The following is an 18,416-nucleotide window of genomic DNA, read 5'->3' as shown; positions in this document are numbered from 1 at the left end:
TGCTTCGAAGTCTGGATTCTTTCCCCGGGGGGGTTGGTGTGTGGGGACAGAAACGTGTCTCCAGTCGGTGCTCCGCTGACGGTTCCTTGGTGCCGGTGCTCCGCTGACGGTTCCTTGGTGTCGGTGCTCCGCTGCCGGTTCTCGCACCAGTTTTCCGGCCTGGCCAGTACCGGGCTGCTGCTGCCGCGGTCCGCCGCTTCTGCTGATGTTGATGCCTGCCGCTGATGTCTTGGTGGGATCGTCGTTTCCACGATCACCAATTTTGTTTCCTTTTTTTCTTTCAGGGCACGTGCGGCCTCCACTATTCTCCACCGGAAACTCTCCTCCTCCTCCTCGCACCGTTTCCTTTTCTCCCACGCAACTCTGCCACTGCTTCCCAGGATCCACTATAGATGCCGCTGTCTCTTTCTTCTCCAGCCCTGATACTTATCGGCTCTCTCCAAGACCGCCCATAACACCACACTACCGTTTCCAGGATTACTCCGCCGAAACGGGAGTGCCAAACAGGCGGGCCTTTTCAATTAAGGGGCCCCAAACGTAGGCCATCGCCCACACCCTGAGATTGCGAGTCTCTGGCTCCATCGACTGAGATGCCCGGGCTACTGCTTCAAATCTTTTGCATGAAACACCCCAATACGTGAGCCTTGCAACGTCTCCAGCTCATACAGACTGTTGCCCATACTTCGGATCACTCGGCACTTGACATATTTTGGGCTGAGCTTTGCGTTGATGTTGTCTTTAAATTTGCTCAACACGAAATTCCGCTTATATACCTCCTGCCCCGGTGAGTACCTAATTTCTCGAGCTTTTCGATTGTACCTGTTTTTCGCTCTGTTGTAGGCTTCATGGGAGTTTCCTCGGACCTCATCTCGGACTATTTCCATCTTGTCACTCCTCGCCAAGGGTGACATTTGTGCATCATTTAGGGCGCCCAGTCTGCGTGCCAATTTATAATCTCGGCCGCTGGTAAACATGTGCTGCCCAAACAACACAAAGTATGGCGACGTCCCGATGCCCGTGTGTATGGCGCTCCTCGCCACGCACTGGATCTCCGTCAGCTTCTCGTCCCAGCGCGTGTGGTCCTCACTAGCGTATGTCCTTATCGCCGCCAGTATTGTCTGATTCACTCGTTCGGCCGCGTTCGCCTGTGGTGCATAGTTCCCCGACTTCAGGTGCGTTATGCTTCTCCTGTCCAGGAATTGCGAGAATTCAGCTGACACAAACTGCTTTCCATTATCGGTGTGTACTATTTCAGGCACGCCAAACTGCGCGAAGACCTCTGCGTGCAAGAATCGGATCACGGCCGACGACGTCGCCTTAGGCAAAGCCTTCAACCAGACATATCTGGACATGTGATCGAGGACTATTAGTATGACTACATTGCCACTTCGAGTCCTCGGATATGGACCCAGGAAATCCAGGTACAGTTTTTGAATCGGCCTCTCGGTTCTGGTTTCGGCCCCCATGAGTGGACGGTGAACCTGTGTTGAATGTTTTGTTTCTTTGCAGGTGTCACAATCAGCCACATATGCCTTCACCTGCACGGTCATCCGGGGCCAATAATAGAACTGTCGCAGCCGTCCCAGTGTCCTCGCGATTCCTCCATGCATTGCCGCATCGCTGTCGTGAGCCTGCTGGATCAGCGTGCTCGTCAGGGCTTCCGGGATCCATAGCTTCCACGAAAACTCCTCTAATTCCGGCCGGCCAAATTGTGTGCGCTTAAATAGCAGTCCTTCCTCCACCTTCAGGTCTGGGAACTCATCCTCATCGCTCTGGACCGACTCGATTTTCCTTCTGTATTCTTCATCTTCGAAGGCGGTGGTGTCGAACTCCAGGAAGTCGATAGCGTCAACGTCAAAGGGACGTGACAGCATATCGGCGACGATGTTTTCCTTTCCTTTACGGTGCTCAATGTCAAAGTCATAAGCCTGGAGAGCCAACGACCACCTGGCTAGCCTCCCATCCAGTGCTTTGAAGCGCATGAGCCACTGCAAACTCGCGTGATCTGTTATCACCGTGAATGGCATCAGTTCCACGTAGGCACGGAATTTCTCAATGGCTCTTACCGCCGCCAGACACTCCTTCTCCGGTACGCTATAATTGAGCTGTGCCCCTCTTAGCTTCGCCGAAAAGAATGCGATCGGGTGCTCTGCCCCTTCATCATCCCTCTGGAAGAGAACTGCTCCAATCCCGACGTGACTCGCATCACACTGGATAAAGAAGTGCTTCTTAAAGTCTGGGTGATGTAGCACGGGGGCGCTAGTAAGTGCTTTTTTGAGCTCCTCGAACGATTTTCCTGCCTCCTCCGTCAGCTTAAATTGCCCTTTTCCTTTCAGACAGTCCGTCAGAGGAGCCGAGAGTGCTGAGAAATTTCGAATAAACCGCCGATACCAGCCAGCTGTCCCCAAAAATCTCCGGATTTGTCTCACGTTCCTTGGCATTGGTATTTGTGTGATCGCCTGTACTTTCTCCGGATCTGTCCTCAGTGCGCCGTCGCCTACGATGTACCCTAAATACTTTAAATATTTATAGCCGAATTTTGATTTTTTTCTTCCAATTGTCAGGTTTGCCTCCTTGAGACACTTGGCCACTTCCTCTAACAGGTGTATATGCTCCTCAAACGTCCGGGAAATAACTAGTAGATCGTCTAAGTATACAAAGACATGGCTTCGGAGTCGTTGTGGAATTACTCGATCCATCAACCGACACAGCCGTTGGGCTGCATTGCACAACCCGAAGGGCATCGATTTAAATTGATAGAGTGGTCTGCCTGGCACGGTGAATGCTGTGTACGTCCGACTTTCAGGCTCCAGCTCTATCTGCCAAAATGCGTGCTTTAAATCGATGCTGCTGATGTACACCGTATCCTCTACGCGGCTCAGAATTGACTCGATGCTCTGCAGCGGGTAAGCATCCTTCACGGTTAATTTGTTTAGTTTCCGCGCATCCAGACACAATCGGTTCTTTCCCGGCTTCCGTACCAGCGTCACGCGGTTGCTCCACGGGCTCTCGCTGGTTTCGATGACTCCGAGACGCAACATTTCGTCCACCTCAGCAAACAACAGCTCTTGCACCGCGGGAGATACCGGGTAGAATCGCTCCTTTACGGGTACGGCTCCCTCGATTAATTGAATTTCGTGCCTTTCGAGCGTCGTTCTTCCCAAACCATGCGTGTCGAATGCCCTGAAGTTGCTCTTCACCTGGTCCAAACGCGTCTGCTGCGTGTGTGTCAACTCGTGTGGTTCCGTTGGTCTACTCCTAGTCAGCACCTCAGCATCAATTTCGGCTAATTCCTTGTGTCGTTCTAGACCTACTATATGCGGAGCCAGACCAAACTTCCGCCAGAAATCGACCCCTAGATACAGCGGTTGCTTCAGCGAGGGACACAGGAACAACTCCATGGTCTGCTTCTGGCCTCCATACGTCATTACCGTCGACACATGTCCCAGTATTTTATGAGGAGTGCCGCCTGCTGTTTGTACTGAGAATTTCTTTATGTCTTGAAGTTTCAGCTCCAATTCTCCTATGAGTTCCAGGCCACCTTTACCCAGGAGGCTCACCGATGCCCCTGTATCCAGTAGTCCCATCACCGTCTTCGGGCCCATCTTTACTCGTGCGAATGGCCTGTCATCCTGACGAATTGCCGAGTGGACTGCTGCACACACCTGGAGCCGCCTCCTCTTGCGCCTCTGAAACCTGTCCCGAGCCCGCTGTGCTCTGACTGCTCTCGTTCGGATACTCTCCGCGACCTCGTTCCCCATTATCCGATTCCTAGCCTGCTCGTACTGACGCTGCCTTTCCTTTATCGGCTTGCGCTCGGACCATCTAGCTTCGGGTAATACAGCTTGGTTAACCTTATATATGGTAGTGTAAATATTCTTATTGCTACTTCTTTCCTTAGGGGTATCTAATTTAACGTTGGAGGACCTATCTACTGGCTGCTTCGCGGCGACGTGGAACTCGACTCCTCCAATTGCGTCGTGCTCCTTTTCGCGTTTCCCGGTCGACATTTAGGGCATTTAGGGAGGATGACCCCGGCCAGCCCGCACTTATAGCAGAACAGGTTACGCACGGCCGACTCACACTCAAAATATGTATGCCCCGGCTGAGCGCAGTTCCAGCACCTCAGCTGGGCGCGATCGCCTCCGGATTTCCTCGTCCTATATACAGCATCCAATGCCTCGGTCTGTTCCTCCGGGTCGTGGGTGTTCGCATCCAATTCATGCACTTTGTGATCTTCCCTGCGCCTACCACCCCCAAGGTCTGGACCGCTCCTTGTCCATCGCGTCGCCAGCAGTTTCTCGGCGTCCGCACACTCTTCTCGCAGCTTTTGTAGGTTTGGTATCTGCATTGGATAAATCACCCTCGAGATGGCATCGCGAATATTGATCTTTATGATCTTTATTAGATCATAATCCGAGAACGGATTCCGCAACCTCGACCTCAACACCAACATCTCCTGGATGTATTGGTCTGCCGACTCCCCGTGGCGTTGTCGGCGTTCCCTGAGCTCTTGCTCTCGCTCGAACTCTGTCCGACGAACTTGAAATTGCTGCTGGAGACCATATCTCAAGTTCGGCCAGTCCGGCATTCCTACTGTCCGAACATGCATCCAGTACCAATCCCTTGCGTGTCCACTGACCAGTGTGTGAAACGCTTTCAACACCTCCGCCCACGGTACCTGATACGACATCTGTAGGTGCTCCACCCGGAATATGAATTCCGCCACGGGCATCCCCTTCGGATCGCCGTCGAAGCTAAGTCCCCATCTTCGTATTTGCCCTTGCTCCTGCCTGGCCTCTCCGGAACTCGGTCGATTCTGGCAAGGGTTTGCTCCTGCGCCCATCCCGTTGAACAGCCACTCCTCCACGGGTCTCTGATCGGCTTGGGTCCTCTGATCTGCCTCCAATGTTCGGTTGTCCACGAACAAGTGCGTTGGATGTGCTCGCTGGTTCGCGGGTGCTTCCTGTTGACCTCCTCCCAGACTGGTTTCATTCGATCCCCGATTCCTTCCATTCGCATCACTCGCCGTTCGCTCCGCTTTTAACGAACCCACCACAGCGTTGATCTCTCGCATGAACTCTAGCATGTCCGCTTGCATTGACGATCTCAGCTCTTCCATTTGCTGTCCGAGCGACGCTCGGTAGGTCTCCTGTGCCTGGGCCAACGCTGCGTTCACGGCTGAGCTTAACTCTGACGGTAACTCCAGGTCCTTACGGGTTCGCTGTTGCCCTCCTACCGCTCCGGCCTCTGGGTCCTCCTGGTACAACCCCGCATATACGTTTTCCGCCACTTGCGACGGCCCTTCCGGCCTACTGCCGGCTTTACCGTCCTGGGACCGAGTCGTCGGCATGTTGTACGGCTGGTGCTGCGGCCTGCGCTGTACCTCTGGGCTACGCCTTGTCTTTCCCGACCCTTTAAAAATCTCCGGGTCACTCATCAACCAATTTTCGTAACGTACTCCTTTCCTTTGTCTATTCTCTATTTACTCAACTATCTTGGTGATAAATAAATTGGATTGTTTATTATCCGACTACCCTACTCCTCTAAACACCTAGTTCCTGGCTAAATAATCTTTAATACTTTCAATCGTAACGAGAAAACAAATAAATAAATAGTGCAATAAATAAATAAGCGAATAATTAATTCAATGTTTAGATAACCAAATAAATAAATTCAAACACATAAATCGGTTAATTTAAATCAATAAATTGATAAATCTAAATATCTAAATTGATTCAATCAAATAAATAAACACCTAAATCTACCATTAATCGCCTCATTAAATACAACACTAAATAACTAAATACTTCCTCTCCCAAACAAAAACTCTTTTTCCGATGACTTGCCTAATGCCTACTTCTAAAATTGCTTCCTAACAATGCTAGCGAGGATTGTCAGTCCTCAAAAAAAAAATGATTTCCTTTTGGGTTTTCTTGCTTCGGCTTTCCAATAGTCTGCTAAATCACTAACAAAAAAAACATATAATTCCCAAACTGCTTCAGACAAAAATTCACCTTTAATTTGTTTGGTGGGACGAGAGACAACTGCATTTATTGTTTTGCAGGTGAGCGGACCCCCTTCTTTTCCCCTTGCTATATAACTTCGCTTCCTTTTTCTAAGTGCCAACTCCCTGTGCTGTTTCCTCACTCAGGTCACCGTGGATCCCCCAGAATCGGACAACGACGTTGATGCCTCTGGACATAACCCGGACCACGACTCGACAGATCCTCCGGCACCTCTTCCTCTTTTCAGATCCGGACAGCGGGCTCCACGAGTCGGACAACGAGGCTACTACCACCTGGTAATACCTGGACCACAACTCGGGACCCACACTTCCTTCCCTTCTACCTCCGATACATAACTACCATGTCCATTTTCCTCACTTCTACTCCTCTCAGCGGCTACGACGGCTAGGATTTATTCCCGGCTCGCGGACCGGCTGAGTTTCGTTCTACTAGGGTTCCATTTTACACCGGGTCTTTAAGACTCGTGTTTAAAATCGATCCCTTCTATTTACCATTGGGCGCCATTTGTTATGATCCGCCTCTTTGCCACCCTGGCCTATCGTTCCCAGCTAGCTCACGGGGAAGTCAGGGGTGTTTCCGACCCGATAAGTCAGGGGACGGATTGAACAAAACAAAAACAAAAAAAACATACAAAAAAAACAAATCTAATTTATAGTACAGACTTGTCTTCGTTGGCACTTTCGTCAGCGGGGATAGTTGGTTTCGTTATCCCTAGCAGGGTCCCACCCTTCCATGAGCGCCACCTTCCATGAGCGCTCCCTTTTCATATTCAGGGTCCCACTCTTCTTCTCGCTCTCGTCCCACCCAACTACCGTCTTCTATTCACTCATGACTCTTTTCAAATTTTCATTTTTATATCCATTATATTTTCTTCTTTATCTTCTTGAACATTAATTCATAATCTAGGTTTATATAAAGGAAACAAATACTAACACTAAAAAAATACTAACAAAAAAAATAAACCCTATTTCGGCCGAATTGGCAGCCCCCTTTGCTCGAAGTTGTTGCTTCCTGATGTTTACGTTTAATCGTGGTGTTCTTTTTTATATGATCGTGATATATTGTTTAATTGTGGGTCGGACGGGTGTAGATGCGTGAAATGTGGTGATGTTATGTGATGTGTTATGAATGAGGGTATACATGCGTGGGTTGGGTGTGATGTGTGTGGATGAAGGTGTGTGACATTGATTCGTGTGGGTTTATTTCTGCTTCGAAGTCTGGATTCTTTCCCCGGGGGGGTTGGTGTGTGGGGACAGAAACGTGTCTCCAGTCGGTGCTCCGCTGACGGTTCCTTGGTGCCGGTGCTCCGCTGACGGTTCCTTGGTGTCGGTGCTCCGCTGCCGGTTCTCGCACCAGTTTTCCGGCCTGGCCAGTACCGGGCTGCTGCTGCCGCGGTCCGCCGCTTCTGCTGATGTTGATGCCTGCCGCTGATGTCTTGGTGGGATCGTCGTTTCCACGATCACCAATTTTGTTTCCTTTTTTTCTTTCAGGGCACGTGCGGCCTCCACTATTCTCCACCGGAAACTCTCCTCCTCCTCCTCGCACCGTTTCCTTTTCTCCCACGCAACTCTGCCACTGCTTCCCAGGATCCACTATAGATGCCGCTGTCTCTTTCTTCTCCAGCCCTGATACTTATCGGCTCTCTCCAAGACCGCCCATAACAAACCTTGCTGTAGTCAAAATACAATAAATGGGAGTAATTAAAAATACCGAATCTTGTAGAAAATGTATTCATCAATGGCCTAAAATCTTATGGGCAGAGCTAAAGGTTTTAGTTAGTCAGCATTATTCAACGGAATATCAAAATTGAGCAATAGTAACGATTTTTCTCTTACGTCCCATTAAGTTTTTTTTATTTGACCTTCTTCGCCAAATCCTTTTTTAGACTAAATTCAACAGAAACAAGAGTTTAAAATAAGCCAGTCAAGTAAAAAATTGATTCATTAATCGGTTAAAATTATGTGGGCATGGCTAAATATTCAATATGCCTAGTAATATTCGACGGAATATCAAAAACAAGGAATATGTATAGAAGTTGAGTTCGTCAGTATATTTAGAGTTTATTTTTAAAATGATTCTGTATATTTTGGTATAATTCTGTTGGTCGGACGGTATATTTTAACGATAATTCCTCGGTCACACTGATACCAAGTAACTTTTTAAGAAAAATTTATTAAATATTTCGTGGCGTCATGTCTATGTCCACAAGCACCTACAACCGACAGAACTGGGAAGACGCCGAATTCTGTTAATGGACATCGGACTCAACAAATTCAAAACAAATCGCTCGCGTTAAAACGTTTCTCACAGTCCTCACCATCGACCATCGTTAGCCACCTGCACAATGGGCGAGTTCTTCAAGTCGCTGAACTTCAGCTACTTTAACACCAGCGACGGCAACACAGCTGCCAACGGGGCTGCAGGAGGAGCTGCAGCAGCCACAAACAGTGGCAGACTGGACAACGAATACGTCGGCCAGCTCGTCGAAATTGGGGGCCACAAGCTGCGCATCAAGTGCGTCATAGCCGAAGGTAGGAGGAGTGGGAACAGTCACCCTGGCCCCTGGCTGATCAGATGCAGCAAGGAGAGCCCACAAAAAATCAATAGGAAGTGAAGCCAACGCTCCGAGTGGTGGCTTGAAGGCAACAGATGAGCGCGATGCAACGCAAGGGGCGTTCTCTTTGTTTACGCTTTCTGATTTTGGCTTTTCCTCAAAAAAGTCGCCTTGTCGGGTCGTAAATGCGGTGGCAATGCGTGTCTTTTTTTTAGGCGTTGCGCTGGCACCTGGCGCTGGCGCCGCGACGCAGCTTTTTCACATTTACTCGTTCCGTACTCATTCGCGTACCTTCAACGTTCCCTGACCTATGAATCACTCAAGCACAGACATGCGATCACAAGCCAAAGTTGTCTGCGCGGCTCTCTTCTTATATAAGAGCATTTCTCACCAGCATTCAGAGCGGCAGAACGTTTAGTAGATATAGCACTTGGAAAAGGAAGTAAGTAAGTAGTATGTAGGCTTGATCCCTCCCCTTTTGGCTAGACACACGACGCGGGGTCAGTGTCCATCGCAGAGCGTGTTCACTGTAAATGAAATTAAAATGCCTTATTATCAGAGCTGTGTTATCAACTTCCTCACCCGCTCGTCTCTCCTCTCCCCACTTTCAGGCGGCTACGCGTTCGTGTATGTCGCACAAGATGTGCAAACTGGCACCGAATACGCCCTCAAGCGCTTGATTGGGGCCGACCAGCAGGCCTGCACTGCCATCGCCAGCGAAATTGACGTCCACAAGCAGCTCTCGGGCAATGCGAACATTGTGGCCTTCGTCGGATCCAGCTACGTAGCCCCGGCACCACAGCAGCCCCAGCAAGGCGTTCAGTATCTGCTGCTGACGGAACTCTGCAAGGGTAAGGGAAGGGATTGATATTTCTCGGATTGCTGTCTTATATTTTCCGTTGGATTTGCTTGCAGGCGGCTCTCTGGTGGACTGTTTTAAGGTGGACAATGGGGCCATTGACCCGCCAGTCGTGCTGCGAATTTTCTATCAAATGGCACGGGCCGTTGCATACATGCACGCACAGGAGCCGCCCATTGCCCACCGGGACATAAAGGTAAGCAAACCGACCCGCGCTGATATCTCCAGCCCTTTATCTTTTTGGCTTTCAGATCGAAAACTTCCTGATCGGTAACGACAAGCAGATCAAGCTGTGCGATTTTGGCTCTGCAACCAGAGAAATACTCTCCCCCACATTCGAATGGAGTGCTCACCAGCGTAACATGCTGGAGGACCAGCTGAACACTGTGACGACGCCGATGTACCGCGCACCCGAAATGCTGGACACCTGGTCGAACAATCCGATAGGCACCAAGGCAGATGTCTGGGCCCTGGGATGCATTCTCTACTTCCTGTGCTATCGAAGACACCCGTACGAGGATGGGGGCAAACTGCGCATCATTAATGCAAACTACATACTGCCGCCCGAGCCACGATATCAGTGCTTCCGTGATATCATCAAAGGCTGCTTCAAAGTCAATCCCGTTGAGCGTCTGGACATCTCCATGGTACTCGAGCGTCTGGCGGCCATAGCGGAGACAAACAACTGGTCCCTGAAAGGGCCCCTAGACCTGCGGGGGATCCCAATCACGTCATCGCCGTCCGAAAGTCCGGCACGAAGTACACCCACACAATCAGAATTTTATTCCGTTGCACCGCCTGCCGCTGCAGCGCAAGTTGCGCCCGTCGCAGCCGCGACTGCTTCAATCAATGGACAAGGAAGTTTGCTGTCATCGCTTCGCGGAGGAGCTGGAACGCTGTTCAAGAACCTAAAAGACACCTCCACTAAGGTCATGCAGACAATGCAGCAGTCCATAGCACGTAATGATCTCGATATCAGCCACATTACATCGAGGATTCTGGTCATGCCCTGCCCATCGGATGGCTTCGAGTCGGCCTACAAGACGAACAACATCGAAGACGTCCGCCTATCCCTTGAGAGTCGCTTCGCCCCTCAGAAGATTAGTATTTACAACTTTGGACAGCGCACTGTTCCGAGACTCCCACCCCCTGTGCGAACGGTGGAAGCAGGCTCCGTATATGGTTGCCCCCAGGCACATGCTCCCAACCTGCAGGTGTGTAAAACAATTAGCTTTTTAAATCATTGCTGTTTTTACGAAGAGTTCATGCTCTTGCCTCTCTATTCCGTCATTCCTGTAGGGTCTGTTTACTGTGTCCGCGGACATTTACAACTTCCTCAACGCAGATCCAAAGTCGGTTGTGGTCGTGCAAACTGGCGACTCGGGAGGATGCACAGCTGCCACCGTGATCTGTGCACTGCTCATGTATGCGGACCTTCTTCACGAGCCAGAGGACGCTGTGCAGGTGTTTGCGGTCAAGCGACACACCATCAATCTGCGTCCTTCGGAATTTCGTTTTCTGTATTACTTTGGCGACATCCTACGCCCGACTCCACTTCTGCCTCACTACAAGAACACCAATCTGGTGGCGCTCACCTGCCAGCCCGTTCCACGAATGACCAAGGCACGGGACGGCTGCCGAATCTACATGGAGATCTACTGCAACGAGAAGATGATGCTCAGCACCCTGCAGGACTACGACAAGATGCGGTAAGGCAGCGAGAGAGCCAGTCACATTGACGAAGTGACGAAGCTTACATTTTGTATCTTCTGCAGTCTGCACCTGGCCGGCCCTGGAAAAATTGTGCTGCCCATTAATCTGACCGTATGCGGCGAAGTGACAATAGTATTATACCACGCTCGGAATGCACTAAAGGGGATGGTGCGGCCCCAAGGCCTGAAGATCTGTCAGTTTCAAATCCACACGGGCTTCATTCCCGAGCCGGAGACCTTGATAACGTTCAGGAGTCACGACCTTGACGACTTGCCAGATCCTGAGCAGGTGACGCCGAACTTTTGCGTCTCGCTATCGCTGGCTGTGACAGAGTCGGAGAGCCCGCCCAGCCACAAGCCCCCATGGATACCAGCCAAGCCAAAACGATCGGCGCACACCTTGTTCAGTTCAGACCTGGAATATGCCGAGATGCTGGACAATTTCGGTAAGCTTGATCGATCGTTTTGGACTGATCGTCCTGGAATACCATCTACAACATGGCTTCATTTTAGTGACAAAGCCAACCACGCGTCCGTTGCCGCCACCGGCGAGGAAACCAGAGCGGTCCAGCTCTCCGCTTGTATTGCCCGACGTCACCGAAATAGCTCATGATACTCCCGCTGCTGTGCCGGAGCCCTCGCCGCCCATCGATTTGCTTAATCTAAACCAGCAGCCGAGTGACGCACCAGCAGCAGATCCCCTAGCAAGCGCCATGCCCAGCACTGATGCCAGCTTTGACCTGCTGGGGGCCTTCGGCGATGATGACTCTACTGGCATTGGGTCGACTTCAGTCCCAGACATCCTTCCTCCACCGCCGCAGGCACAACTGCCAAAAATCAACGCTGACCTGTTCGACATCTTCGGCGCAGCAGACCAAAACAGTACTCCTAGCCTAAAGCCCTCGACTAGTGCAGGACTTCCACCCTTTGTGGGATCTGTTCCGACTTTTACAAGCCAACCAGCTCCTGCCAGAAAAAATCCGTCGCCCACACAGTCCCAAAAGCCTTCAGACCCCTTTGCGGATATTGCTAACCTAGCTTCAGGTCTCAACATAAACTTCAATCCGCGTACACTAAGTGGACAATCGCCGGTGGGCAGCAGTCCCCAGCCGACGCAGTTCTCGAGCCCCACGCACAAGCCTTTGGCCCAATCCCAGCAGCAAGCCCAGCCCCAGACCCAGCCGCAACCGCAACCAGCATTTGTGAAGACGCCGCCACAGCCACAGCCAACGTTTGTAAAGACTCCTCCGCCACAGCAGACCACACCTGCTCAAGGACGTGCGGACTATAGTCGCGCACACTTCGATTCATCAAAAGGACCGCAGCAGGCGACAGGTGGAGGGGTTAAGGGCTCTGATATTTTTGCAGACATCCTGGGTCAGCAGGGATACTCGTTTGGCAGCAAAATGAGTCACGGTCCACGGTCCATCAATGAAATGCGCAAAGAAGAGCTCGTCAAGGACATGGACCCCAAGAAAGTTCGCATAATGGAATGGGTAAGGTCAAATGCCAATGCATACCAATGCATACCAAGTCACTATGTAAACACTTAAAATGCTTTCAGACTGATGGTAAAAAGAACAACATTCGAGCTCTTCTCAGCTCCATGCATTCGGTGCTGTGGGAGAACGCCAAATGGCAGCGGTGTGAAATGTCTACCATGGTGACACCTGCCGAGGTGAAGAAGGCCTATCGTCGTGCTTGTTTGGCCGTGCATCCTGACAAGGTGAGTGCTGTAATTGGCCAAAAAGAATTATAAATGTGCTCTGCAACATGCGAATCTTTCAGCATAATGGCACAGAGAACGAGGAGATTGCCAAGCTCATTTTTATGGAACTGAACAATGCGTGGACAGATTTTGAAAACGATGCCACGCAGCAGAATATGTTCAATGCGTAAAACGCGTCCCAAATCTATAGATATGCCGATCTTTTTAGCTTAGTTCTAATTATGCTACCAATAGCTGAAAATAGTGTAAAGCCATTTTAGAGTGTAAGCCTAAGTATGTGAAGTGAGAGTACGAGTATTTGCCTATGCCGTCAAAGGCGTAGGCATTTTAGCTAGCCCAAACGAGACCCCTATGAAATGTTTAACTATTTATGGACAATTTACTTAATTTGTACACCAATCAAGCCATGCCATGCCTATACATTCCCCAAACACCCCAAACACCCCAAGCTCCATGCTGATTATAGTTAAATTGAAGCCAAGCCCTAATTTGAATTCTCTCCTAGAACGTATGTACATACACGTATGTACCTATATATTCCCCTGAAAATATTCTCGCTTCAAAAATCGAACACTAAGGTGATTACTGACTGTCCCTGTAGCCCCTTTAGCCAATATGTGATTACAATACATGCGCCTACATACTATATCCTATCCGATTGTATTCTGAGATGTTAAGAAGTTACATATGTACATATAAAATTTTCTGAAATGTACAAGCTGTATTTGAAAAAGTTAGTGTTGACATGGATTCATGGGAATCCTCCAAGTGTACATATATATATATATATACACATATATATATATATAGATTATGTTATTTAGAAGCGAATTTTCGTTTCAGCATTTACGATTTGTCCTCAAGATAATAAATTCTCTATATTCGTTTCCTTGTGAAATGCAACTGTTACATTCCGATTTCCCTAATTTGACTCGGGTTTTTTGACCCGTTTACCGGCCACGAAGACCTCTACTATATTGCGATCGTTGCCAGTGTAAATGAATTTCTCGACGAGCTCATTGACATTGAGCGGACGCACTGGTTCCTCCACGACGCTGACATCCACCAGCAGGGCATCAAATTCCTTTCCCAGCATAAAGTTACCAGTCAGGTGGTCAAGAGAGAGGGCCTTGGCGCCGCCAAGTGTGGCCAGGTAGAATGCCTGCTTGTACTTCAGTTGAACATACTTCGGGTCGGGATTTTTGGCTTCGCCCGTGCCGCGAATGTTTTGCTTCTTGAAAAACTCCAAGTGCTTGGACACATCCAAGGCGCGAAGCAAGGCATCCTGGATGGAAACAGAGTTCCCACCCGACACGTCTGTTCCCAGTCCGACAGTTACGCCGGCGCTGATTAGGCGCTGGACGTCGCACAGCCCGGAGTTTAACATCGTATTCGATGCGGGGCAATGAGCAATTGATGTGGCGCGTTGCTTCAGGAGTGCAATTTCCTCGTCCTCGAGATGTACACCGTGCGCCATCACCGTCTGTGGGATATAAAGATGAATTAGTAGACGACAGTAATCCAAGCTACAGTCTCGCCGTCAACTTACCTTTTTGGTTAGTAGGCCAGCCTCGTCGTAGGCCCCGGCATAACTAGTTTTGAAAATTCCTTTCACGACTTCCACCTCTGCAAGGTTTTCACTGATATGACTCTGAACATGGACGTCCAGACGCTTGGCAATGTCGCCCAACTCCTTCAACAGCTCCTTGCTGCAGCTGAGTGCAAATCGCGGCGTTATCGTGGGAAGCACAAGGGGGCTTTTGAGGCCCTGCAACTCCGAAACGAATGTTTCCGTCGCCTTTGCCGACTCCTCCGTCGTCTCCCTGTGAATAAGGTGTTTGAGTTGGCCAAATCGATACCTGTGACGGCTACACGCTGTACTCACACATAGTAGTCGGGGCTGTTGCAATTGGAGCATACTTTACCGATCAGTGCCCGCTGGCCTTGGCGAACAGCCTCCCGTGCCAGTATCAGTGTGGATTCAAGGTTGTTGGTGGCGAAATAGGAGGCTAGGGTGGTTCCACAGCGTATCGTTGCTTCCTATATGGGGTATCGTATCACATTATCAGCACTGCAAGCGCTACAATCAAGTGTTTGTCGGATGGATGGGCAATCAACGATCAGCGGGAACCCGCGATCGTCAGTATACGATGGGAGTGTGCGACCGAACTGATAAGCAACAAAAACTATGGTTGCGGCAATTTTAATTGATGCTTACGACAACGCTCTTGTACACTTTAAGGGCGTAGCTCTGGTCGGAAAACTTCGCCTCCAGAGGGAAGGTGTACGTGTTGAGCCAGTCCAGCAGTGGCATGTCCAGTCCCAGGCCATACTGCGCGTATTGCGGAGCGTGTATGTGGCAGTCTACAAATCCTGGCATCAAAAACTGGTTCTCCGACAGACGCACCTCGGTCAGCTCCGCGGGGCTAAACTTGTTGCTGGACAGCCAAGAGTCATAGTCGTTGCCCACTCCGATAATCTGAGGAACACCAAACACTTCTTAGCTCGAACTTTTTATATCATATCCCTCATATAACCATACCTTTCCATCTTCAGCCACGGCCAAGAATCCATTTTCAAAAGACTCAAACTCATCAAAAGATTTGGTATGCACAATCGTTCCACGGTAAATTCTCATGACGGCAGTTTATTATCAACGTGTTCAAGAAAGCGCGAGGAAAACCTGGCAGGCAAGTATTTAAATTGGACCACAGTGCACGCGTTTCTGGGCGAACGCCGAGATATTTACAATGTGTTGCAAATCTAGATAAATCGTGACATAAATAACGTGATTCTTTGTTTGAAGAGCCTTATTAAATCAAAAATCAGCCATTATTTTATGCTTTTACCCTTGGATGGATTCGCCTGGTTTATTTTGTTATATTATTTTGTTCTTGATTTATTGTACCTATATGTAAATCTACCTTGCGCTTCTCAACTGCCTACCAGGGCTGCTGATATTTTTAAAATTTAAATAATAATAAATAATAAATAAATAAAATAAATAATAAATAATATAAAAGCGAAACTAGTTACGTGCGGATCCCGGACAGAAACAAAAGTAGTCATTACAGGAATGTCATCGACCAATTCATTAGAAGAATGGGGAGAATTATCTCCCAAGAGAACACAAGTTGAAGTAAGGAGCCAACAGGGGATCGAAGGATCGTAGCCAGTGCAGTTTAATTTGCTCCTTCTGGCTATAATAATGATTCGATCTGATTCGGATTATACAGTCTGGGTGTGGGAATCCGGTTTGATTTTCTCGTATCTTTAAAATTGAGGATGTCGCAGACTTTCGTCTTTGGTGGGACGGAAGAAGTCGTGGCAAAATTTTAAAACGTATGTATGGCGCCCATAACAATATGGGCGCCATACATACGTTATGGGCGCATCCGGACCTGGGAACGCTGCAGGCACATGCCTCTGTAAACGTCTTTAAACGTTCAAATTTTAAAAAAATTTTTTGCTAATTTGGATGAGCAAAAAAGGCCGCTGTTAAGCCGAGTACGAGAGGTTGCGATATAGAGACGAACGAATTCCGCTGCATGTGCATATGCGGTAGCAAATGATCTTTACAGTGGGGGCATTGGAAATGACAACAAAATGCATTTCCCTTGGGCCGCACCACTGGCAATAATTTACAATATTTAAGCTGCTTGACCCGACAGGTTTTCCTTGACTTTATTTCAAAAGTATTCCAGTTTTTATACAAAATTGCAGTCGTCATTAATAAATATTATTTCTTCAGGGCGCCCATGCGGGTGGCATCCTGACTGGGATAGGGCACTTGACCAGGTGGCGGAGGAATCGAGATCGAGTCGAGATTCACACCAGAGGTAGATGTGGCCGTTGCACTTGTGCCGCTGTTTGTGTTGCTGTAGGGCGCCGCATAGGTTGGTTGTCCGTACATCTGGTACGCGGAGGCCGGCACCAAGTTTGAGGGTAACTGATGGAGCTTCATGCCAGCGGGCATGACATTTATCTGCTCCTGTCGCAGATTAAAGTAGTCATTTGGCTTGGCGCTGGGTGGCGGAATGCCTGCCACCTCAAAGCGTCTGTCCGTCTTGGCCGCAGTTCCTTGCTTGGCCTGGGAGTGGGCCCACTTGATGCTTACCTTTCGGCCATGGATCACCAGCTTGTTGAAGGAGCGCTCAGCTGCCAGCTCGGCGGCGCTTCGTTTGGTGTACTGCACGAAGGCGCATTGCTGTCGCGGCACCAGTGCAATCGACCGAATCTCGCCGTACTGGTAAAACTGGTCGCGCAGTTCCGGCTCCGTGATTTCCTCGGGAAGATTGCCTACATACAGGGTAGTTATGTTGCGGTCCTCTGGAGGCTCGAGCGTTGGCAGCGAGGCTGCTCGCTTCATGATCTTTTCGGCCACTGGATCGTTGCGTCCATAGTAGCGATCTTTAATATTTTGTTCGCAGAGTGGGTCGTCGGGCTCGTTCGGCTTGTCGTGACGGTATGGACACTCCTCGCCACGCTTGCACTCACCCTTTACCCAGAAAGAGCAGATGTGAGGTCTGTTCCGCTTATAGTAGGGTGCAGTCCGTGCCAATTTGGACAGCATCTCATTGGCCGCCAGAGAGCGGCCGACGGCGCCAGCCGCCTCAGTGCCATCGCCATCCTGAAGCTGAGCATCGATGTTCTGTATGTAGTACTCCTTGTTAACGTCACTTTGGGGCATGGTGTCTGCCACCTTGAGGGCAGCGTCTCGCACTTGAATTGGCAGTCCGTACTCCAGGTCCAGCAGGCATGTCTGACAAACATTTTTTAGGCGCGCACACGTCTGGCAAATCTCAGTTTTCTTGAAGCGCATTCGGGCTCCTGGACACCAGCGGAATATGGTAAACGGACGCGTGCAAATCTTGCATTCCTTGCCGAATCGCTCTTTTATCATGCGCACGTACGGATTGTCCCCCAGGCATGTTTGGCACAGAATCGGAAATTCGGCGTCTTCCCAGTTCTGTCGGTTGTAGGTGTTTGTGGTCTTGGACATAGACATGACGCCACGAAATATTTAATAAATTTTTCTTAAAAAGTTACTTGGTATCAGTGTGACCGAGGAATTATAGTTAAAATATACCGTCCGACCATCAGAATTATACCAAAATATACAGTATGATTTTAAAAATAAACCCTAAATATACTGACGAATGCAATACAACAAAGCTTAGCCCGCTTAAGCCACCTCTATTTAAATAGTTCAACTACTTGAAGTAAACGACGGAAAATATTAACGATTGTAAACTCTTCTTGATTATTCATACCACCTTTCCTCTGAACATAAACAAAAACATTATATTTTGATAACATATTTCGAAATACGTATTTTTTTGTTTGTTTTATTTCAACTGTAATTATTTTCAAAGAGGGAGCAGATCACTTTTCATTTGATTCGAAGGTATTAATTAAGCTCTTTTTGCCGGATTTACCAGTTTTCTAAGTTGAGTTCAAGCACAGTTAGCAAAGGATAATGTCACACGGCCATTATACCATTTGAAACAAACTGCGCTTTCGGCTAAATTCA

The 18,416-nt window shown here is 49.1% G+C and overlaps 3 protein-coding genes across 3 annotated transcripts; 1 reads left to right on the top strand and 2 right to left on the bottom strand.

The window, feature by feature from the left end:
• The first annotated feature begins 8,170 nt into the window (after positions 1 to 8,170).
• aux (cyclin-G-associated kinase) lies at positions 8,171 to 13,165 on the top strand. The gene is made up of 9 exons (XM_001359595.5): positions 8,171 to 8,560; positions 9,195 to 9,434; positions 9,499 to 9,638; positions 9,694 to 10,656; positions 10,742 to 11,151; positions 11,218 to 11,600; positions 11,668 to 12,650; positions 12,719 to 12,880; positions 12,943 to 13,165. Exons 1-9 carry the CDS (start codon positions 8,374 to 8,376, stop codon positions 13,051 to 13,053), a joined length of 3,579 nt encoding a protein of 1,192 aa, XP_001359632.3. The 5' UTR covers positions 8,171 to 8,373; the 3' UTR covers positions 13,054 to 13,165.
• A 359-nt stretch (positions 13,166 to 13,524) lies between these two features.
• On the bottom strand, positions 13,525 to 15,621 carry DhpD (guanine deaminase). Its single transcript, XM_001359594.4, has 5 exons — positions 15,426 to 15,621; positions 15,102 to 15,362; positions 14,769 to 14,923; positions 14,433 to 14,706; positions 13,525 to 14,366 (listed from the first exon to the last, which is right to left on the bottom strand). Exons 1-5 carry the CDS (start codon positions 15,519 to 15,521, stop codon positions 13,806 to 13,808), a joined length of 1,347 nt encoding a protein of 448 aa, XP_001359631.3. The 5' UTR covers positions 15,522 to 15,621; the 3' UTR covers positions 13,525 to 13,805.
• Positions 15,622 to 16,532: 911 nt separating this feature from the next.
• On the bottom strand, positions 16,533 to 17,983 carry LOC4802770 (pre-mRNA-splicing factor RBM22). The gene has a single exon (XM_001359593.4). The coding sequence runs from the start codon at positions 17,889 to 17,891 to the stop codon at positions 16,623 to 16,625; it is 1,269 nt and encodes a 422-aa protein (XP_001359630.1). The 5' UTR covers positions 17,892 to 17,983; the 3' UTR covers positions 16,533 to 16,622.
• Between the last annotated feature and the right edge of the window lie 433 nt (positions 17,984 to 18,416).

The sequence above is a fragment of the Drosophila pseudoobscura genome, chromosome 2, assembly GCF_009870125.1.
Source record: "Drosophila pseudoobscura strain MV-25-SWS-2005 chromosome 2, UCI_Dpse_MV25, whole genome shotgun sequence".
Lineage (NCBI taxonomy): Eukaryota > Metazoa > Arthropoda > Insecta > Diptera > Drosophilidae > Drosophila > Drosophila pseudoobscura.
The sequence above is the reverse complement of the archived record's forward strand: the minus strand, read 5'-3'. Positions and strand labels throughout refer to the sequence as shown.